Genomic DNA, 16,112 nt, shown 5'->3' with positions numbered 1-16,112 from the left:
TTTTCATGATGACTGTGTTTTATAATCTTTCTTACATGTTCTTTCATTCTGTGCTGTATCACACAGACTGCTAACCAGGAAAAGAGAAATCGAGGTTTAGCAATCCAGATAAATTGGCTTAAAGCAATAGAAATGCCCTTTTATTTGTTCATATCATTTATGCTTTTTAAATTATTCTTAATGAGGACTTGGTGAATTGAGAGTAGATTTCACTTCTGCTACAGAATGCCCATCTCCTTAAGTGCAAATCCATCCTGAGTACATTGGCTCCCAAGGAGACTTACTTCATCCCTTCTGGGGTTAGTCATTGGTTCTTAAGTGTGGTCCCACCCCTGCAGCATCAGCATCCTCCTGGAACTTCACTAGAAATGCAGATATCTGGGTTCCATCCAGCACCTAATGAATAAAACTCTGAGGATGGGCATTGTATCAAGCGCTTTGGGTTATTCTGGTGCATGCTCAAGTTTGAGGACCTCAGCTTGAGATGACTCAGTCTGTGTAGAGGCTATTGCATTGCTCATCTTATGCTTTCCTCGTGGAATAGTTAAGTTCTTGGGGGTTATTAATTCTTCACGCTAGTGAAGAATAAATTTGCTGTCATTTCACCATTGTATCTTCATACTTATGGCTTTCAAGGTGAAATTATTCACTTTATCTGAAATGAAAAATAAAACCCTGCAATTTTGTTATTCAGCCATCAGGTGGTAATGTGCAACTGATGTAACTTAAATCAGAAAGGAAAAGTGGTATGGGCTGACATAAGTGTATATGGAAGAAATGCCTATCCACTTAGAATATAATTCTAAGCCATTGAATTTACACAGTATTAATTACAAAGCAAGTAGAACTTCATTCCTTTTTAAGGTTCCTGTAAATCGTGATCGTCTAGTACATTTTCTCAACCTTTCTCGATAACTTCTCATTCTAGACTCGTCTAGCTACCTTTCCCAAGCTGGTACGTCTAGTACCAATTTGCTTGCCCAAAAAGTATTTCCCTGCTACTGTTTTATCTCCGGATGGCCGGCTATGGGTTGACCTCAGCTAGCCCATTTAAGCTAATTAAATGGAATGGGTTGGGTTTTTGTCTGCCATTTTTCAGAAGCTGGACAGGTATTTGGCCATTGCTCTGCTTTCCTATTCTTGTCTGTCAGAGTGGGAAGAACATGAGACAGAGAATGGCATTTCCATTGGAGTAATACTGCTAAAGCCAGAAAGCTTTGAGACTTTATTTCTATTTTATTTATTTAAAAATGTAGGTCCTCTTTTATCCCTTTTTCAGCTTATAATAGTTAAAAGCTGTGGGGGAAGTTTCCAGGAATGAGAAAACCCTCTTTGGACACTTTCTTAAAGGGCCAGTGTCCTATGTAATATTATTAAGTAAAATTTTATGATTAAAAAGTTGGATGTAATATCTTTCTACCCCTGTAATATATTTTTAGCATAGCTTTGTAGCATTTTTAGCAAATGCCTGGTTCTGTTCTTCTTACAAGAAAGGAAGCTACTGTGCCCTTCATTTCTGAGCTGCTTATCCAACAGCACAAGAGAACTGGAACTCAAGCATGTTGTTGTTGACATTATTAAAGAACATCAGCATATGGGGGGGGAGCGGAGAGAAGACAGCAGGTAGGGAGAACATGGGCATACTGGTGTGCTGTTTTTCTTGGCTTATTGGTAGGCAGGTGATAATGGGTATTCAGATTGTGTAGATGACTTCATTAAAAAAAATACAAAATTGTGATTCTAGACTGAATTGCTACAGAGGTAAGGTAAAACTCTCCTCCTCCTGTTATTTTGTGGCAGATGTTATATGTAGGTGAAAACTTGTTTTTAAGGAGAAATTAATTTATCCTTTCTTCTCTTCTTCCCTTCTCCTTCTGCTCCCTCTTTCCCAAATCCTTACCCAAATTTACCAATAGGCATATCAAGGGGTGTAGGTTTTATTCGATTTGACAAGCGAATTGAGGCAGAAGAAGCTATCAAAGGCCTAAATGGCCAGAAACCGCCTGGTGCCACAGAGCCAATCACTGTAAAGTTTGCTAATAATCCAAGCCAAAAAACCAATCAGGCCATCCTTTCCCAGCTGTACCAGTCTCCAAACAGAAGGTATCCAGGACCACTAGCTCAGCAGGCACAGCGTTTTAGGTAAGTCTGGTCTGGTTCTTATGCCCAGCTACTAAACTCAGAACTCTCAGGTTCACTGTGCAGTACTTTTATTGATAGGATCTCTTGCTTTGCTGTTCTGTTGTTGTTGTTTTCTTTCTTTTTCTTACGGGCACTGAGAAAACCTATTTGAGGTGCAGTGTCTTATGCTAATATTAAAGGTGGTAACAAAAAGGGACGATAAGCTGTACTAGTGATTCTCAACTGGGGAGTAATTTTGCCCCTCGGGACATTTGGCGGTGTCTGGCGACATTTGTGTGGACATGACTTGGGTGCAGTGTGGTACTGGCATCTAATGGGTAGAGGTCAGGGATGCTGCTGAATATCCATCCTTCAGTACACAGTATAGCCTCCAACAGCAACAAATCATATAGCCCCAGACATCCATAGTGCAAGGCTATAAACTCCGACCGGCAGAATGCTGGGTTGTTTCTGTTTCCAGTACTTCTGATTTCTTCTTTTTAGTTTTTTTCTTGATAAGATTTTATTCCTGTATTTCAGCTTTTAGGTCAAGCTCTTTCAGTTACTTTGCTTTATAATATGTACACCACTAAGGATATATAACCTATGTGAAAACATTGTTTCTACAAATGGATTCCCCTCACCTTTTAAAATTTTATTTCTTGTATTGTAGGGGTTGGCAAGCCTCCTCTGTAAAGGACCACATAGTAAATACTCTAGACTTTATGGGTCATGGTTTCTGTTGCATACATTTTTTTTTTTTTTTTAACAACTCTTTAAAAATGTAAAAGCCATTTTTCACTCCTGGGCTATACAGAAACAGATGGCAGTCTGGATTTGGCCTGTGGGTGGTAGTTTTCAGACCCCTGTATAGTCCATAGAATGACTCTGCATCTTCAGCCCAAAGAAGGCATTCTATCTTGTAGACAAGCATAAATATTTCAGTTTTTCAAGTTTTATTTTAAACTTGGGATAACAATCAAATCAAGAGTCATTTTAAAAACATCTCTAATCTGCATGTGAGAACAGTGACTTTAAGACTTTAAACACAGCACAAAGAACTTCTGGTTTCATAAGCAAAGTCACCCAGTTTTTTTTTTTCTTCCCCAGAACATTTTTTTAATATCCTTTTGGCCATATGGTATACTGCAGCCATAATTCCATCTAACCCCATGCTAATTTTTTTTCTTTTTAATCCCAAGTGCATATCAGTTTTCTTTCTTTCCTTGCAGGGGTAGAATAGTTAATTACTAAAAATAGGATCACAAATGTAGCTTAATGAAGAGTTATGTTTTTGAACTTAAATCACATGCGTTTTTTTCCTTTGGGGTATTGAGAGTGCTGAAAAGAGTGGAGATAAAATCGGTCAGATATCTGCTTTTAAAAAAATACTTGTGTCACCTGAGGTGTGAGAAGGAAATTTGCCATAAACAGTATGGCCACTTCCTACTTAGGGTAGCTTTTGCCCTGGGAGTAGAGGTGGTACTATCAAAAGGCTCCATTTGGAACTGGATGCCTGGGTACCCAGTCGATTGAGCCTTTTTTTCATTCTCTGTTTTAACTTGGCATGGTTTAAAAAAAAAAAAAAAAAAAAAAGGCATTGTCAGAAAGCACACCTGGTACCTTTGACTTTGGTGGATGATAGTGGCCATGGCTTCAGGGAGAGGTGCGCAAAGCAGCTGGATGCTTGCCCTTGTGGAGAAAGAAATCTCATAAAACCATTTTTTTTAGCTCTGCCTGTGGGTTTCCTCTGTGGCATCTTAAAGTGAATAATACTTTCTGGAAATTTTGCACAGACACATTTGAGGGATTTTCGAGGTGTTTCCTGGACAGCCCATCCTGTTGACTTCAGAGCTCTTTGGGGCCTAGAAAAGAGTTTGGAGCTTACAGAGAGGAAGGTTCTTTGAGACTTACAGGTTGATTTCAACCCTGTGAAAATAAAATAAAATGTTTGATGTTAATAGAAAACTGTTTTCACTTTAAATTGTTGGTTATTTCTGGTGTTTTCCAATTTAAGCTCTCAACTTGTTTTATGGCAGTTATTAACTAAAACTCTGTTCTGAGAGTCAAGATTGAATTCTGAGGAAGATTGGGCAAGAGGCCTGAGATGACAGAATCTTCAGGAGAATGCCTGATTACTGAAATGGCCAGGCATGCAGGGGACTCCCAAGACTAGGCTGATGACTACTGTATCTGCTCACAGCCCCACCCAGCCCACTCCCTGCATGTTCTCTGCTTCTTACTTGTGGTTCTGTAAAGCTTTCCAGGATGTTATGATGGTCAGATTTATTATCTTGCTAAATATATTTCTGCCCATCCTTTGCTTTTATCTTTTTATTCCATATGTTAACCAACTTGAAATTCTTCCTTTCCCTGACTCCTAGAAAAAGAAATTCTGAAAAAAGGGGAGTGAGAATTGTCTGTTATAAGGAAAACTCGGTTTTAGAAATTGAGGGTGATTTTTATTGTCCAAGATTTTTATTGACTCTTGTCTCTACTGCCCTATGATCTTTTCCTCCCGTAATCTCTGTCTAGATAATAAGTTATGAACTAGTCTTTGAGCTCAGTGAAAGCATTTGGTCTAGACTGAGTGTTAGAAGAAATCGGGAGTCCTATCCCTAGGGTTCAGGTTTAACCTGATGTGTGTTTGGTTGCTTTTCTTGAGTATTTTAAGAACTTGGTTGTCATTACCTTGACCCCCCCCCCCCCCCGCCGTTGAATTAACGTTGAATCTTCTCTTCATAAAGACCGTGGAATTAAGGACTTGCTTGTTTTGCTAGTATTTTGTTCTTCTCTCGTTCAACTCTAGATCATTACAGAAATATTTTCTTCCTAACGTCTGTGTCCTAATGCTCTTAGCCTTCAGTTTATCACCTTCCAGCAGACACTTAGAAAATTTCTGTTTTTTATGTTGTCATAGTACCTTGGGAGTTGAGAGAGATTGGAGAATACAAGTTATAAGTATAACAATAGTCAAGGATATTTTTAATATTCATGAAATGCACCATATCTTTTAATGTCAGGAAAATTAAAACCCATGCAATAAAGGTTAAGTTTATTTTTATTAAAAAAATTTTTTTTAAACGTTTATTTTTGAGAGACAGAGAATGAGTGGGGAGGGGCAGAGAGAGAGGGAGGCACAGAATCCGAAGTGGGCTCCAGGCTCTGAGCTGTCAGCACAGAACCCGATGTGGGACTCAAACCCACAAACCATGAGATCATGACCTGAGCTGAAGTTGAATGTTTAACGGACTGAGCCACCCAGGCGCCCCAGGGTTAAGTTTAAAAGTGGGCTTGTGAAGTTTATGACCCAGTTAACCCATATGAATAGTTAGAGAATTATTTTAACATGAGCAAGTGCTTATTTAATTGACTACAGTCTTCAAAATAAAACCATCCTTATTTATTTGGATACATAGTATAATTCAAGCCCCTTAAGTATGTTTTTGGGACACCATGTCCGAATTAAGCTTTCAGCCAAATATTTCATCTCTCTTCTTGTGGAGCAGCTTTAATTTTATTGAATGTGATCTAGTCTAATGGCCTGTGTGCCTGCTTCTATAAGCCTTTATGCATTTGTAAAGTAGCCATTTAAATCAGCACTCGTGTTGCATTTAAGGCAAGTGCTGATGGCACTACCATGATTTCCTTTTGGAATAAACTGGTATCAGTCCTCCTGAGTAATTTTTTTTTCTTGTAGAGGATAGATGATGCCATCTAATTGGACAAGGGGATAAGTTGATGATCTTGTGGTTTAACTTCAGAGCAGATCTGGGCGAGTGCTTTGGAGAGGTTTTGAGAACCAGTTTGTAGACTTCATAGTGTCACTTTCTTAACCACTAGTAATCTCTCTATATTTTTATTTCTGACTTTAATTAAAGTCACATTTCCCCTTTTACTTGTATAGGCCTTCCTGTAGTCTTGTTGGCCAGTTTTCTTGGAAGCTAAGCAGATGTCTTCTTTCTGTTCTCTACTTATAAACCTCTAGTTTTGAAATCAGAATGCTCTATCTAATATAGGGTTCTGTTCAAAATATGGCCTCGTATGAGTTGTATTTGTACTGATAGAAAAATGTTTGTACCTGTATCCCCAGTATATGTTTTTATAAATTATATGAACATGGGCTTCTGCTATTACATTCATTAACTCATAAACACTAGTCAAACACAGGAAATAAAGATGAAACAATATATTAAATGTCTTATTATCATGCTGACTTACTATACATTTCATTTACCCAGTATTTTAATAATAAATATGTCTTTAAAGCAAGATTCATAAAATTATCTTGGTAATTTTGAACTTCATGTCTGATTTCATGAAAGTGAGACATGTTAGATTATCTTGTGTGTAACCTCATAATGTACTTTGTACTAAGAGTAGGAGAAATCATCTGCTTTCCCTGTTTTTGTTTACTTGTGCTTCCCTTACTGGTGTCATCGTCACTCTGATGATGAGGATTTGTATAGAAATCTTTCTGAAGCTACATCTCCTTCAAGGGTTATTTTAATTAAAGCTAGGTTTCCCTATCTAATCCTCCAAATCCACTTAATGTGTTATTTGTAAAGTGGATTATGTCCAAGCTAAAGAACAAGGGAAGAGTGTCACTCTCCCTTTTGAGGACTACTCAGTCTTCCCTCAGGAAAGTATGGGGACTGAGCAAGAGTACTGGGTGCAGTGCCTCAGTTAAATTTGAGTAAAGGATATTGTTTTTAAGTTTATTTATGTAAGTAATCTTTACAAGACCCTGAGATCAAGAGTCCCGTGTTCCTCCAACTGAGCCAGCCAGGTGCCCCAAGAGTACTTTTAAAGTTAAAAGCATATTTTTAATGGGCATTTTAATATTTTCTTGTCACACTGTAGTTAATCGTTATTGACACCCATCTGGGTCATTCTGGAGGCTACTAACTTGTTAGGTCTCCATTAAAAATAGGCTTCTGTTTTTAAATGAGCACCTATTAAAAGATGTCTGCCCTTGGCTCTGGACATACCAGCAAAGATGTATAATTCTGGAGAGTAAAATAGTGGTCATGTGTCTGACTGGTAAACTAGGCAATTACAAGAGAAGATGCCTAGTTTACAGTCTCCCAACTGCTACAAACAAGATTTGGGGTGCACAGTGCCCACGTGAAGTGCCCACTGATTTCTCCCAACTCCCATGAGGAATAGTGGGTGTGTGGCACTAACTATTGCATGCAGACTGGAGTTTTCAGCACTGCCTAGGTCCTGTTTCTTAGATCCCGTGTTCCTCTTTGCTCTCCTTGCTAATGGAGGATGTGGGAGAGGAGGATGTGGGAGAGGATGGAGGAGGGAGATGGTGGGAGGGGGCCGGCGGGGGTTGACCAAGAACTCGGCTTAAGTTCCAAAGGACTGAATTTTTCCTGAAAGTGTAAGTAAAGAAATAAGTGGTCAGGATCACAGTGTGTCCTAGGATTTCACAGGTGAGGCAAATATGAGGCCCACTGAGAGAGCCCTCCGAGATCCTAGTGTAAAGGCCTAGAACTCCTGCGTGGGAATCCTTGGATTCTCCAAAACCTGTAATTCACTTCTAGGGCAGTTTTGGTTTCTACCCTGTCTTGAAAATACTGAAAATTTGCCTAGAAGATTGCATTTCTGGACTTCAGGTTGTGGGTTGGTATACTGAACTGATAGTGGCAGAGTGTAACAGTCCCTACCTGGGCTGGCAGGGACGACATAACGCTACTTTGAATCGATAAGGTGTCTCTGCATCTGGCCCCTTCAGCACTTTGGAAGGAGACTTCAATATGCTCTTCTTTTCTATAGGTATCCTCTGCCAAGTGCATTCTTCATTGATCATTCTAGCAATTGCATGAAATTATTTGTATCATATTACTTGAGGGTTGGTGATACTAATTTGTATGCATCTTTATTTCTGGTGTTGGTGGCCTTTCCTTTTTGGAGTATAAAGGCATGACTATCACTTCTGCAGAAAGCAAAGCCTTCCCACCTATGTACTCTTTCCACACATGTGCTTTTTCCTTGCATATACAAATAGGCTCCCCAAGCAGCCCTCCTGATAGTTTTCATTCTGGATTAAGTAGTTAAGGATATTATCGGTAACCTTATTGCTTTATTTGTCACCAGATAGTTGTAAACCTGCAGCGATCCAGGCCTGTGTTTATGCACAGTGGCACAGTGGGGAATGAACATGTCCCTGCTCCTGAGAGGGTATTGGGACAGGACCTACATACACAGATGAGGGTCTTTTGTCATTGTGATTTGTTCTCGTCCCTTACACTTTGCACTACATCAGCTCAGTTGTTTCTTTGTTTTCACAAAACACACAAAATGCCCTGGGGTGATTGGGAACTGGAATGTATAAAGGTTCTTTTTCCAATTCTAAAAGACCAGAAAGAGATGTTTTCTTGGCTTTTATAAAACAAAAGGGAATTGCTTTCTCATGTGTGCCCTAGACTCATTTGAGGCCACAGGTTAGACAATAATGCTGAGACATTTTTCAGACTTAACCTTTCATAGGTGTTATAAGAAGGAAAAAAAAAAATTGTTCCCCCTGCCTCACGATCTTACTTTGGACACTGTTGAACATTGCAACAGTTGAAGGTGGTTCTGTCTACAACGAGTTAAGTTATGCCTACATCCTCTGAACACATATAATTAATTGGTATGCATTCTGGAAATTGAAACATGAGAGTGGTCCGTTTGAAACTGACAAGAAAAATCAAGTATTATAAAATCAACTTAAGTTTTGAAATAGGAAAGGGATGGGGAGTTTTAAAGAGTACCTACCCACCCCCAACTATTGAGTTTTAAAAATATTAAGGGAAGCTCAAGTTGGTTGGTTTGTTTCTACCTGGCTTCTTACACCTTGAGTGGGGCTACAGTTCCTGTGGCAGAATCAAAATAAGCCTCAGTCTCAGGGTCTGAACCCTTTGCCCTCTTGCCTGCTGGAGCAATGAGTCTGTTGCCTTTCTCTGGTCTTTAGTTGAGCACGTTGAGAAATGACACACTTAGCTGATACTGTCTGTAAGGTTCTTTCTGCCTGTAATAACACCACTTTGTAAGAAATGAGAGTCCTTCAGAATTGGGAGATTGAAGGGAAATCATAGAATATTGGTGCCACCATTTACTAGCCCTGTGGTCTTGGGCAAGTCACTTAATCTGTGTGCCTTGGTATATTCAGGGACCAACAGAGCTATGAAAATTAATGCTAAAAAAATTCAGCTGAGTAAATGTGAAGATGAAATTGGCTTTATTGAACAATTCATGAATCAAGTAGCATTTTACCTAGCAGACAGAAAAGAGCTCCAAGGAGATGTACAAAATGGAAGGCTTTTATATACAAAATGGGTGGCTTTTATAGGCAGAAGGGAACAGGAAAAGAGAGGTTTTTAACAAAGAGTGGATTGTTTCAGGCAGGGGTACCTTCCTTTGGGGGAAGGGTCTTTCCAGAAGATTACCTCACTAGATTTGACCACATAATTCCAGATTGACTGATGAAAGTTCATATTCTTGAACCTACTAGTAGATACCAAGTCTTAGTTTGCTGACATGGGGCTCAGCACAGGCGATTCCATTTGGGGCCTGTTTCTTTTTTTTAACAGCAGTGTAAAATACATGTAGGTGCATGTGAAGCACTTAGAATTTACCTGGCGGTAGGTGAGAGCCCAAAGATTAACTGTTCCAGAGCCTCCACATTTCCTTTCTGGTTTGCTCAGATGACCACCAACATTTCCTCTATGTGGCACTAAACACTGTAGCGATAAACTATCCATTGGGAAAAGTAGTGTCTTAATGCCAGTGGGAACCCATTCTCTCCAGTTTTGAGACCCAAAGTTTTGAGACTTCACATAGAATTAATATGCAGCTATCCCCTTGGAAGATGGCAATAACAAACCCAGCTTTTTTGAACGTCCAGGGGAAAATGAGAAACTGAAGTTTGCTAAATGTGTGTTTTGCAGGTTGGACAATCTGCTCAATATGGCTTATGGAGTAAAGAGGTAATGACAGAGGTTCATGATACTCATAATCCCTTCCCATAATTGATTAGTTTCTTTGATTTTGGGAGTGTCCCCCTTCATAAGTTTGTGTTCAGTTTTCTTTTGCATGTACAACCTAATGAAAAGCTGCTTTTTGAAGCACGGTTGACTGAAGGAATATTTTTATACTGCTGGATAGATACTCCCGGTCTTTAAAAACCCCATTATTTGTTGTGTATTGCATCGCGACGTTATAGCATGTTTATGTATGTGTTGGTACCTTCCCCTCCTCAATCCTGCTCAATTCATGAAGCCACTTCTAAATATATTCTAAATATATTCTAAATATATTTCTTTGCTATTGTGGGTCATATTATCCAATATAGCATATAATGGCCATTTCATAACTTAATGCCTTGTCAAAAGAGCATGTCACTGCAAGCCTTGATTGAAACATCAAGTGGTTGTATGTATCTTTTGATGGGGGGAGGTTTACTCAAACTCTTGGGATGGGAGAGGGAAAAGAAATAACGTCCATTGCTGTAACCAACCTCTGTTTCTATTTGTGTGTGTGTGTGTGTGTGTATGTGCGCGTGTGTGTGTGCGCGCGCGCGTGTGTGTATGTGTGTTTCCTGTTTTGTTTAGTAGGTTTTCTCCAATGACCATTGATGGAATGACCAGTTTGGCTGGAATTAATATACCTGGGCACCCAGGAACAGGGTGGTGTATTTTTGTGTACAACCTGGCTCCTGACGCAGATGAGAGTATCCTGTGGCAAATGTTTGGGCCTTTTGGAGCGGTCACCAACGTGAAGGTCATCCGTGACTTTAACACCAATAAATGCAAAGGTTTTGGATTTGTGACTATGACCAACTATGATGAGGCCGCCATGGCGATAGCTAGCCTCAATGGATACCGTCTGGGAGACAGAGTACTGCAGGTCTCCTTTAAGACAAACAAAACGCACAAAGCCTAATGAGCTCTTGTCCTCAGTCCATTTATATATGAAAACTATACAACAAAGGCAAGTTAAGAGAAACTTTATACATTAGTAAATGTCTTTGTAAGTCAGTGTTGAGATGGGGATAAAACGACTACTTAGCATCCTAAGAAATATGTGAGATTTTTTATTGCTAGTATTTGAATTAAAACTTCTTAAATATCTTTTATGTTTGAATATGGACAAGAGGTACAGGGTTTTTACCTGTCACATTGCATTCTATTGCCTTCTTTGAAGAAGGTGGACCTTTTAAAGTGTTTCAGCTAAGGGAAGACATTTCTTTTCTTTTTACATAACTGCCTTGAACCTGTGAGTAAATATTGAGGCTTTGTGTTGTAGTTCTTCAGTTGGTTGTGTCTTTTTTTCCCCCTTTTATTTCTTTTCCTAATTAGCTTTGTGTTTGGTTTACATTTAAAGCATTACTGTTATGTCTAAGAAAAGTATTTTGAAGTTTACATTTTTATTTATGAAGTTAAAAACAGTATTTATTTTGTAATTATGATTTGGGTTGGGGAAGGGGGGGGCTACATTATAAACGCTTATTGTAAGAATACTGGAGAACTTTTCGTAAAGCAGTACCTTGCCAAAGAGATAAGAGCCTCTTTGATGTGGGTTTAAAAAAAGCATCTATTTTTATAAAAAAGAAAATTTGGAGAAACTTTTTACTGGTCCTGGAACAAATATTTTGACTTGAATACTTTGAGAAATCTCTTCATATGACACCTAGTGAGCTTTTAAAATTTACCAGGAAATTTGCAGTGGTTGGAAAATTTAGAAAGATTTATGATGTAGAAAAACTACTTTTGAGATCTTTGTATGAAAGGAGTAGAATCAATGGGGGAAACACTGCTGGTTTCGTTTTTGTAATCACCAGTGGAGCGTCTGATCATCCTGGTTATTATGTGATAGGTGGCTCACATTGATTTGTGATTTTGAAACAAATAAAAAAAATTTACAAAAGAATATATAAGAGCAGGCAAGAAATTTAAATTACCAAGAGATGGGGGAAAAAAAAATCTGTTCTTCCTAAAGAAATCCCTTCAGATAGAGCTCATGGTGTTTAGTGATGTACTTGCAGTATTGTTTGAAGAATTGTTTTGTCTTAAGGAAAAAAGATGTTGCACATGATTTGTACTGCAGCAAATCGGCAAAAGTGATCTGAGTTGGATATATTTGAAGGTATTTTGAAAGTTACGTTCAAGGCTAACACCTGAGCTTTGTGTAATGTAAATAAGACCTTGTGTTTATGAACCTTTCAGCTAATTTGATTTTTTTTTTCCCTTACATGCCAAGTGATGTTCAGGTTTTGAATGTTTTTGTATCAGTTTTTTCCTTTGTAAATGGCATTAACATTGTTACTTGAGGTCTTGCTTAATCACTTTCGTTGTCCTGAGGACTTGAATTTACAGTGCATCAGATTTGTTGCTAATTTTGTCTGTAGATAGTCTAGCTTCAGCTGTTTATGGTGATGCTACATTTTCGTTTATAAATATGTTTGTGGTAAAAAAAAATGAGTATAACCATAGGTTTTGAACAAATTTCCTTACATTTTTCATACAAAAATCATAAATATCTGTATGCTACTGAAATTTAACTTTGTATGATGCTTAAACCACTATTTGGGGAAATAATAAAATAAGTCTTTACCATGTATGAAAGAAATTTTAAAAAATACAAAATATTTTCTGATTAGCATCTAGCTTATAATAAATTTTCAAAAAAGCTGAAGGCAAAAATGCCTTCATCAGGATGCACTGAGAACTATATAGTTACGTCCTGCTTTTTGTATAAACTGAGATGCTCACATGCTTCCCCTTAGAACAGGCAATGTGCTATGCATAACATAGTTGTACATTATCTTTGCGGTTGCGTTGAATTTTATTTTTTATTATTTAAAAATTGTAGTTATAAAATTTTTCAGTATAGTACAGTACATATACTGTGAGGCGCGTGCTAAAGTGAATAAGCGAGTTTTCATGCTGACCCACTCAATGCTATTCAGAAATCAATTGGCTTAGCACTTTCTCATATCCTTAGGTGCATTTAGATTGTCAGAGTTAACCTTCTGCGTTTAAAAAAAAAAACTAAAAAACAAAATACATGTATATACTTAAAAAAAAAAATAAGGTTTCCCTCACGGGAAAACAGCAGCTACGTGCTTCTTTCCTATACTACTGTAGCAAACCAAGGCATTGATGAGAGGGCATGCAAATTGTGCTTCACTTTACAGTGTTTATCAGAGCACTTAATAAAATGTAAGGCTGGTATTTATTTGAAGTTGTACAGTATGACTTAATTCACATCTGTTGGAATAGAAAATATATTCTGTTGAGTATTTAAGAGGCTGTACATGTTTTCTTTTGTGTTTGGATTCTTTGTACTTTTTCATGTTCAGTACATCAATAAACAAAGTTGAAGGGAAAGAACAGTGTGGTGAGTAGGTCTTTATACACATTTTGGGGGCTCCTGTGCTCAGGCTGATAAACTTACTCTCTAGAGTTAAGAGATTCTCTCAGAGCTTTAGTTGAAAGCAGTGTTATATCCAAAGTAAGAATTCTAAAAGCATGTTAGTTGAAGTAGAATGTGCAAAAAAATTTTTTTGAATGACACTTCTGATAGTCAGCTTTCAAATATTACTTAATGAGTAATTTTTATAGGAATACATGCTACTATCAGTGGTAACATTTGGGTAATTGGATTGGATGCTGACATCATTTTGTTGCTCTGATTTAATAATCACCACCTTTTTTTTTTTCTTTTTTTTTTTTTTTTTGTAACAAATGGGAATTGTCCTCACATATTTACGTGAGCTAAAGAAAAACCAAAGAGAAGGAAGATAACTTATTCTGCTTCTACCAGCAAGGTTTAATTCACCCATGGGATTAATTTCTGGTGTGTCAGATTTATTCTTGTTGCCCTAGTGCCAGATTGTCAAGAGACTCTTCTCAGAAATCAGAAGCTCAGTTTTCATTAGGTTAAGGCTGATGTGTGTAGCATGTGTCCAAATCTTGAACTGTACCAACCCTGTGTTGTTCATACATGTTCAGTTCTTGTAACACATCCTTACCAGATGTGTGGAGGAAAACAAATTCTTCTTACTGATCTTTTATGTGAACAGTCTACTTCTATAGAGCTTAAGAAAATTTGATATAATGAAGTACCCCCCCCCCCCCCCCCCCCGCCTTACAAAGTATACTAAATAGTATCCTAAATGGCTCTTTTAGATTTGATTGTATCTGTCAGGGTTGGTTTTGTTTTTTTTTTTTTCTTTTTTTTTTTGTAAAAAGCCATTCTAAGAGTAATTGTCCTGAATTCACAATGTAGTAGTCAAGAGATTAGCTGAGTGACAAGACAATTCCTTTTCTTCCAACATGCAATTAATCTCAAATCTCCATACCCCCTTCTTTATTATATGAATTTAATACTCTAATTTTGTGATGTCAGAACATCCTCCTGTCACCCCTCTCTTCCTGTATGCTTATCTGTATTTTGACTGGTTTGCATGTCAGCAGTTCTTTTATATTTGAGCAGATAGTGGAAAAATTCTCAGGAAAGGAGGTTGATGAGAATACTGGTATACTAGAGGAGAAATGTTTTTTCCTTAGTATCCTTTCCACCTTATGCTTGCAAATTGTCTAGAGTATTACAATTCAGTGTTAGGGTTGCCAACATAAATTTTTAATCTTAACATCATTTTACATTTTATTTTATTTTTTAATGTTTATTTTTGAGAGAGAGAGAGAGGGAGACGCAGAAGCAGGCTCCAGGCCCTGAGTTGTCAGCACAGAGCCCAATGCGGGACTCAAACCCACGAGCCGTGAGATCATGACCTAAGTCAAGGACGGACGCTCAACAGACTGAACCACCCAGCACCCCCATTTTCATTAATTTAATCTGATTTTAGGAAAAGTGTTAGCAGTTTAACTTTTCTGGTTTGTTTGTTTGTTTGTTGTTTTTTTTTTTAAATAAACCTACTGTAAGAGTCCTACCCTTACTTTCTAAGAGGATCAAAAATGTAGGGGAAGCTTGTAACATCCTGCTTAGAAAGGTTACCTTGAAATAAGAAAATGCATTTATCTTAAATATGTTGAAATTTTAATATACTTCCAGAACAATATACATACACCTTTTATTGGGAGAAGATATATTTAGGAGGCATTGGTTTTGATCCTTTGTATCTGTTGCTATATTGAAACCTCAAACAGTAGAAGAAAACAGTATTGCTAAAATCATAATAATTATTGTTTGAAGAGCATTTGTAGCCTCAGTCATTGCTGCAAATGGTTCATTTTTCTCTATTCTTTGTATTCTTTCTCTGGAAATTCCCAGAAGTGGGCTCAGTTCCCTTGAGTTGGAAGGATTAAAAAACATCTACACCTTTAATACAGGCAAGCCAGTTGATGTAGGGTTACTGAAATTCACCTCTCCAGAATTCTGGCTTATAGAAAAAAACAAGTTTTTTTGGTTGTTGAACACAGGTTTATTGGTTATCTGTGTACTGTGTGTTGTACCCCAGTCTATAAAAATGAGCAAGATGTGGCTGTTAACTTCTTGGAAACTGTCATCTGGAAGGGAGGACAGACAAGCCACAAGGCCATGACCGCAATGTCATAAGTGCTGTGAGAGCCCAGAACAGGTCTCAAGCTAGCTTGCTGTAGTTTTTATAAGCCCAGTTACAACTTGCAAAATTGAACCAGCTTTTCCCTTCTTCTAGATTCTGCTTTTCCTTCTTCAGATTTGTGTGATTTTTAATCTGACTTTAGTATTATTGAGTGAATCTTGAAGTGCTCTCATATGCATTAAGTTGTCCATACCTTTCTGAAGCAAAATAAAAGTTATTTTATACAATAAGACACTGTTTATCTGAAGAGTTGGGTTGATGAAAGAATTTGGCTGGTTGTTCTTGACCTCTCTAAACATATAATATATGGGGTGACAACGTGCAAAGCATTAATATGGTAAAATACCCTGAGTATTAAAAGTATGCTGACTGGTGTTACTCTCCTTTGAATTAAGACATATCACAATCTTGG

General features: G+C 37.7%; 1 protein-coding gene across 11 annotated transcripts in view; it reads left to right on the top strand.

The window, feature by feature from the left end:
* The window catches only part of ELAVL2 (ELAV like RNA binding protein 2), a 199,932-nt gene extending 186,750 nt beyond the window's left edge, over positions 1 to 13,182 (top strand). For 8 of the 11 annotated variants that reach the window (XM_042964169.1, XM_042964162.1, XM_042964168.1 and 5 more), the window contains 3 exons: positions 1,917 to 2,142; positions 10,062 to 10,100; positions 10,725 to 13,182. In XM_042964169.1, the coding sequence (XP_042820103.1) occupies positions 1,917 to 2,142; positions 10,062 to 10,100; positions 10,725 to 11,055 (596 nt within the window). In that variant the 3' untranslated portion in view covers positions 11,056 to 13,182. The remainder of the gene's footprint in view (positions 1 to 1,916; positions 2,143 to 10,061; positions 10,101 to 10,724) is intronic. The other 3 variants (XM_042964165.1, XM_042964167.1, XM_042964166.1) reach the window with 3 other exon arrangements.
* The last annotated feature ends 2,930 nt before the right edge of the window (positions 13,183 to 16,112 follow it).

The sequence above is a fragment of the Panthera tigris genome, chromosome D4 (assembly GCF_018350195.1).
Source record: "Panthera tigris isolate Pti1 chromosome D4, P.tigris_Pti1_mat1.1, whole genome shotgun sequence".
In the NCBI taxonomy this organism is placed as follows: domain Eukaryota; kingdom Metazoa; phylum Chordata; class Mammalia; order Carnivora; family Felidae; genus Panthera; species Panthera tigris.
Note: the sequence above shows the minus strand (reverse complement) of the source record. Positions and strands in the feature narration are given on the sequence as shown.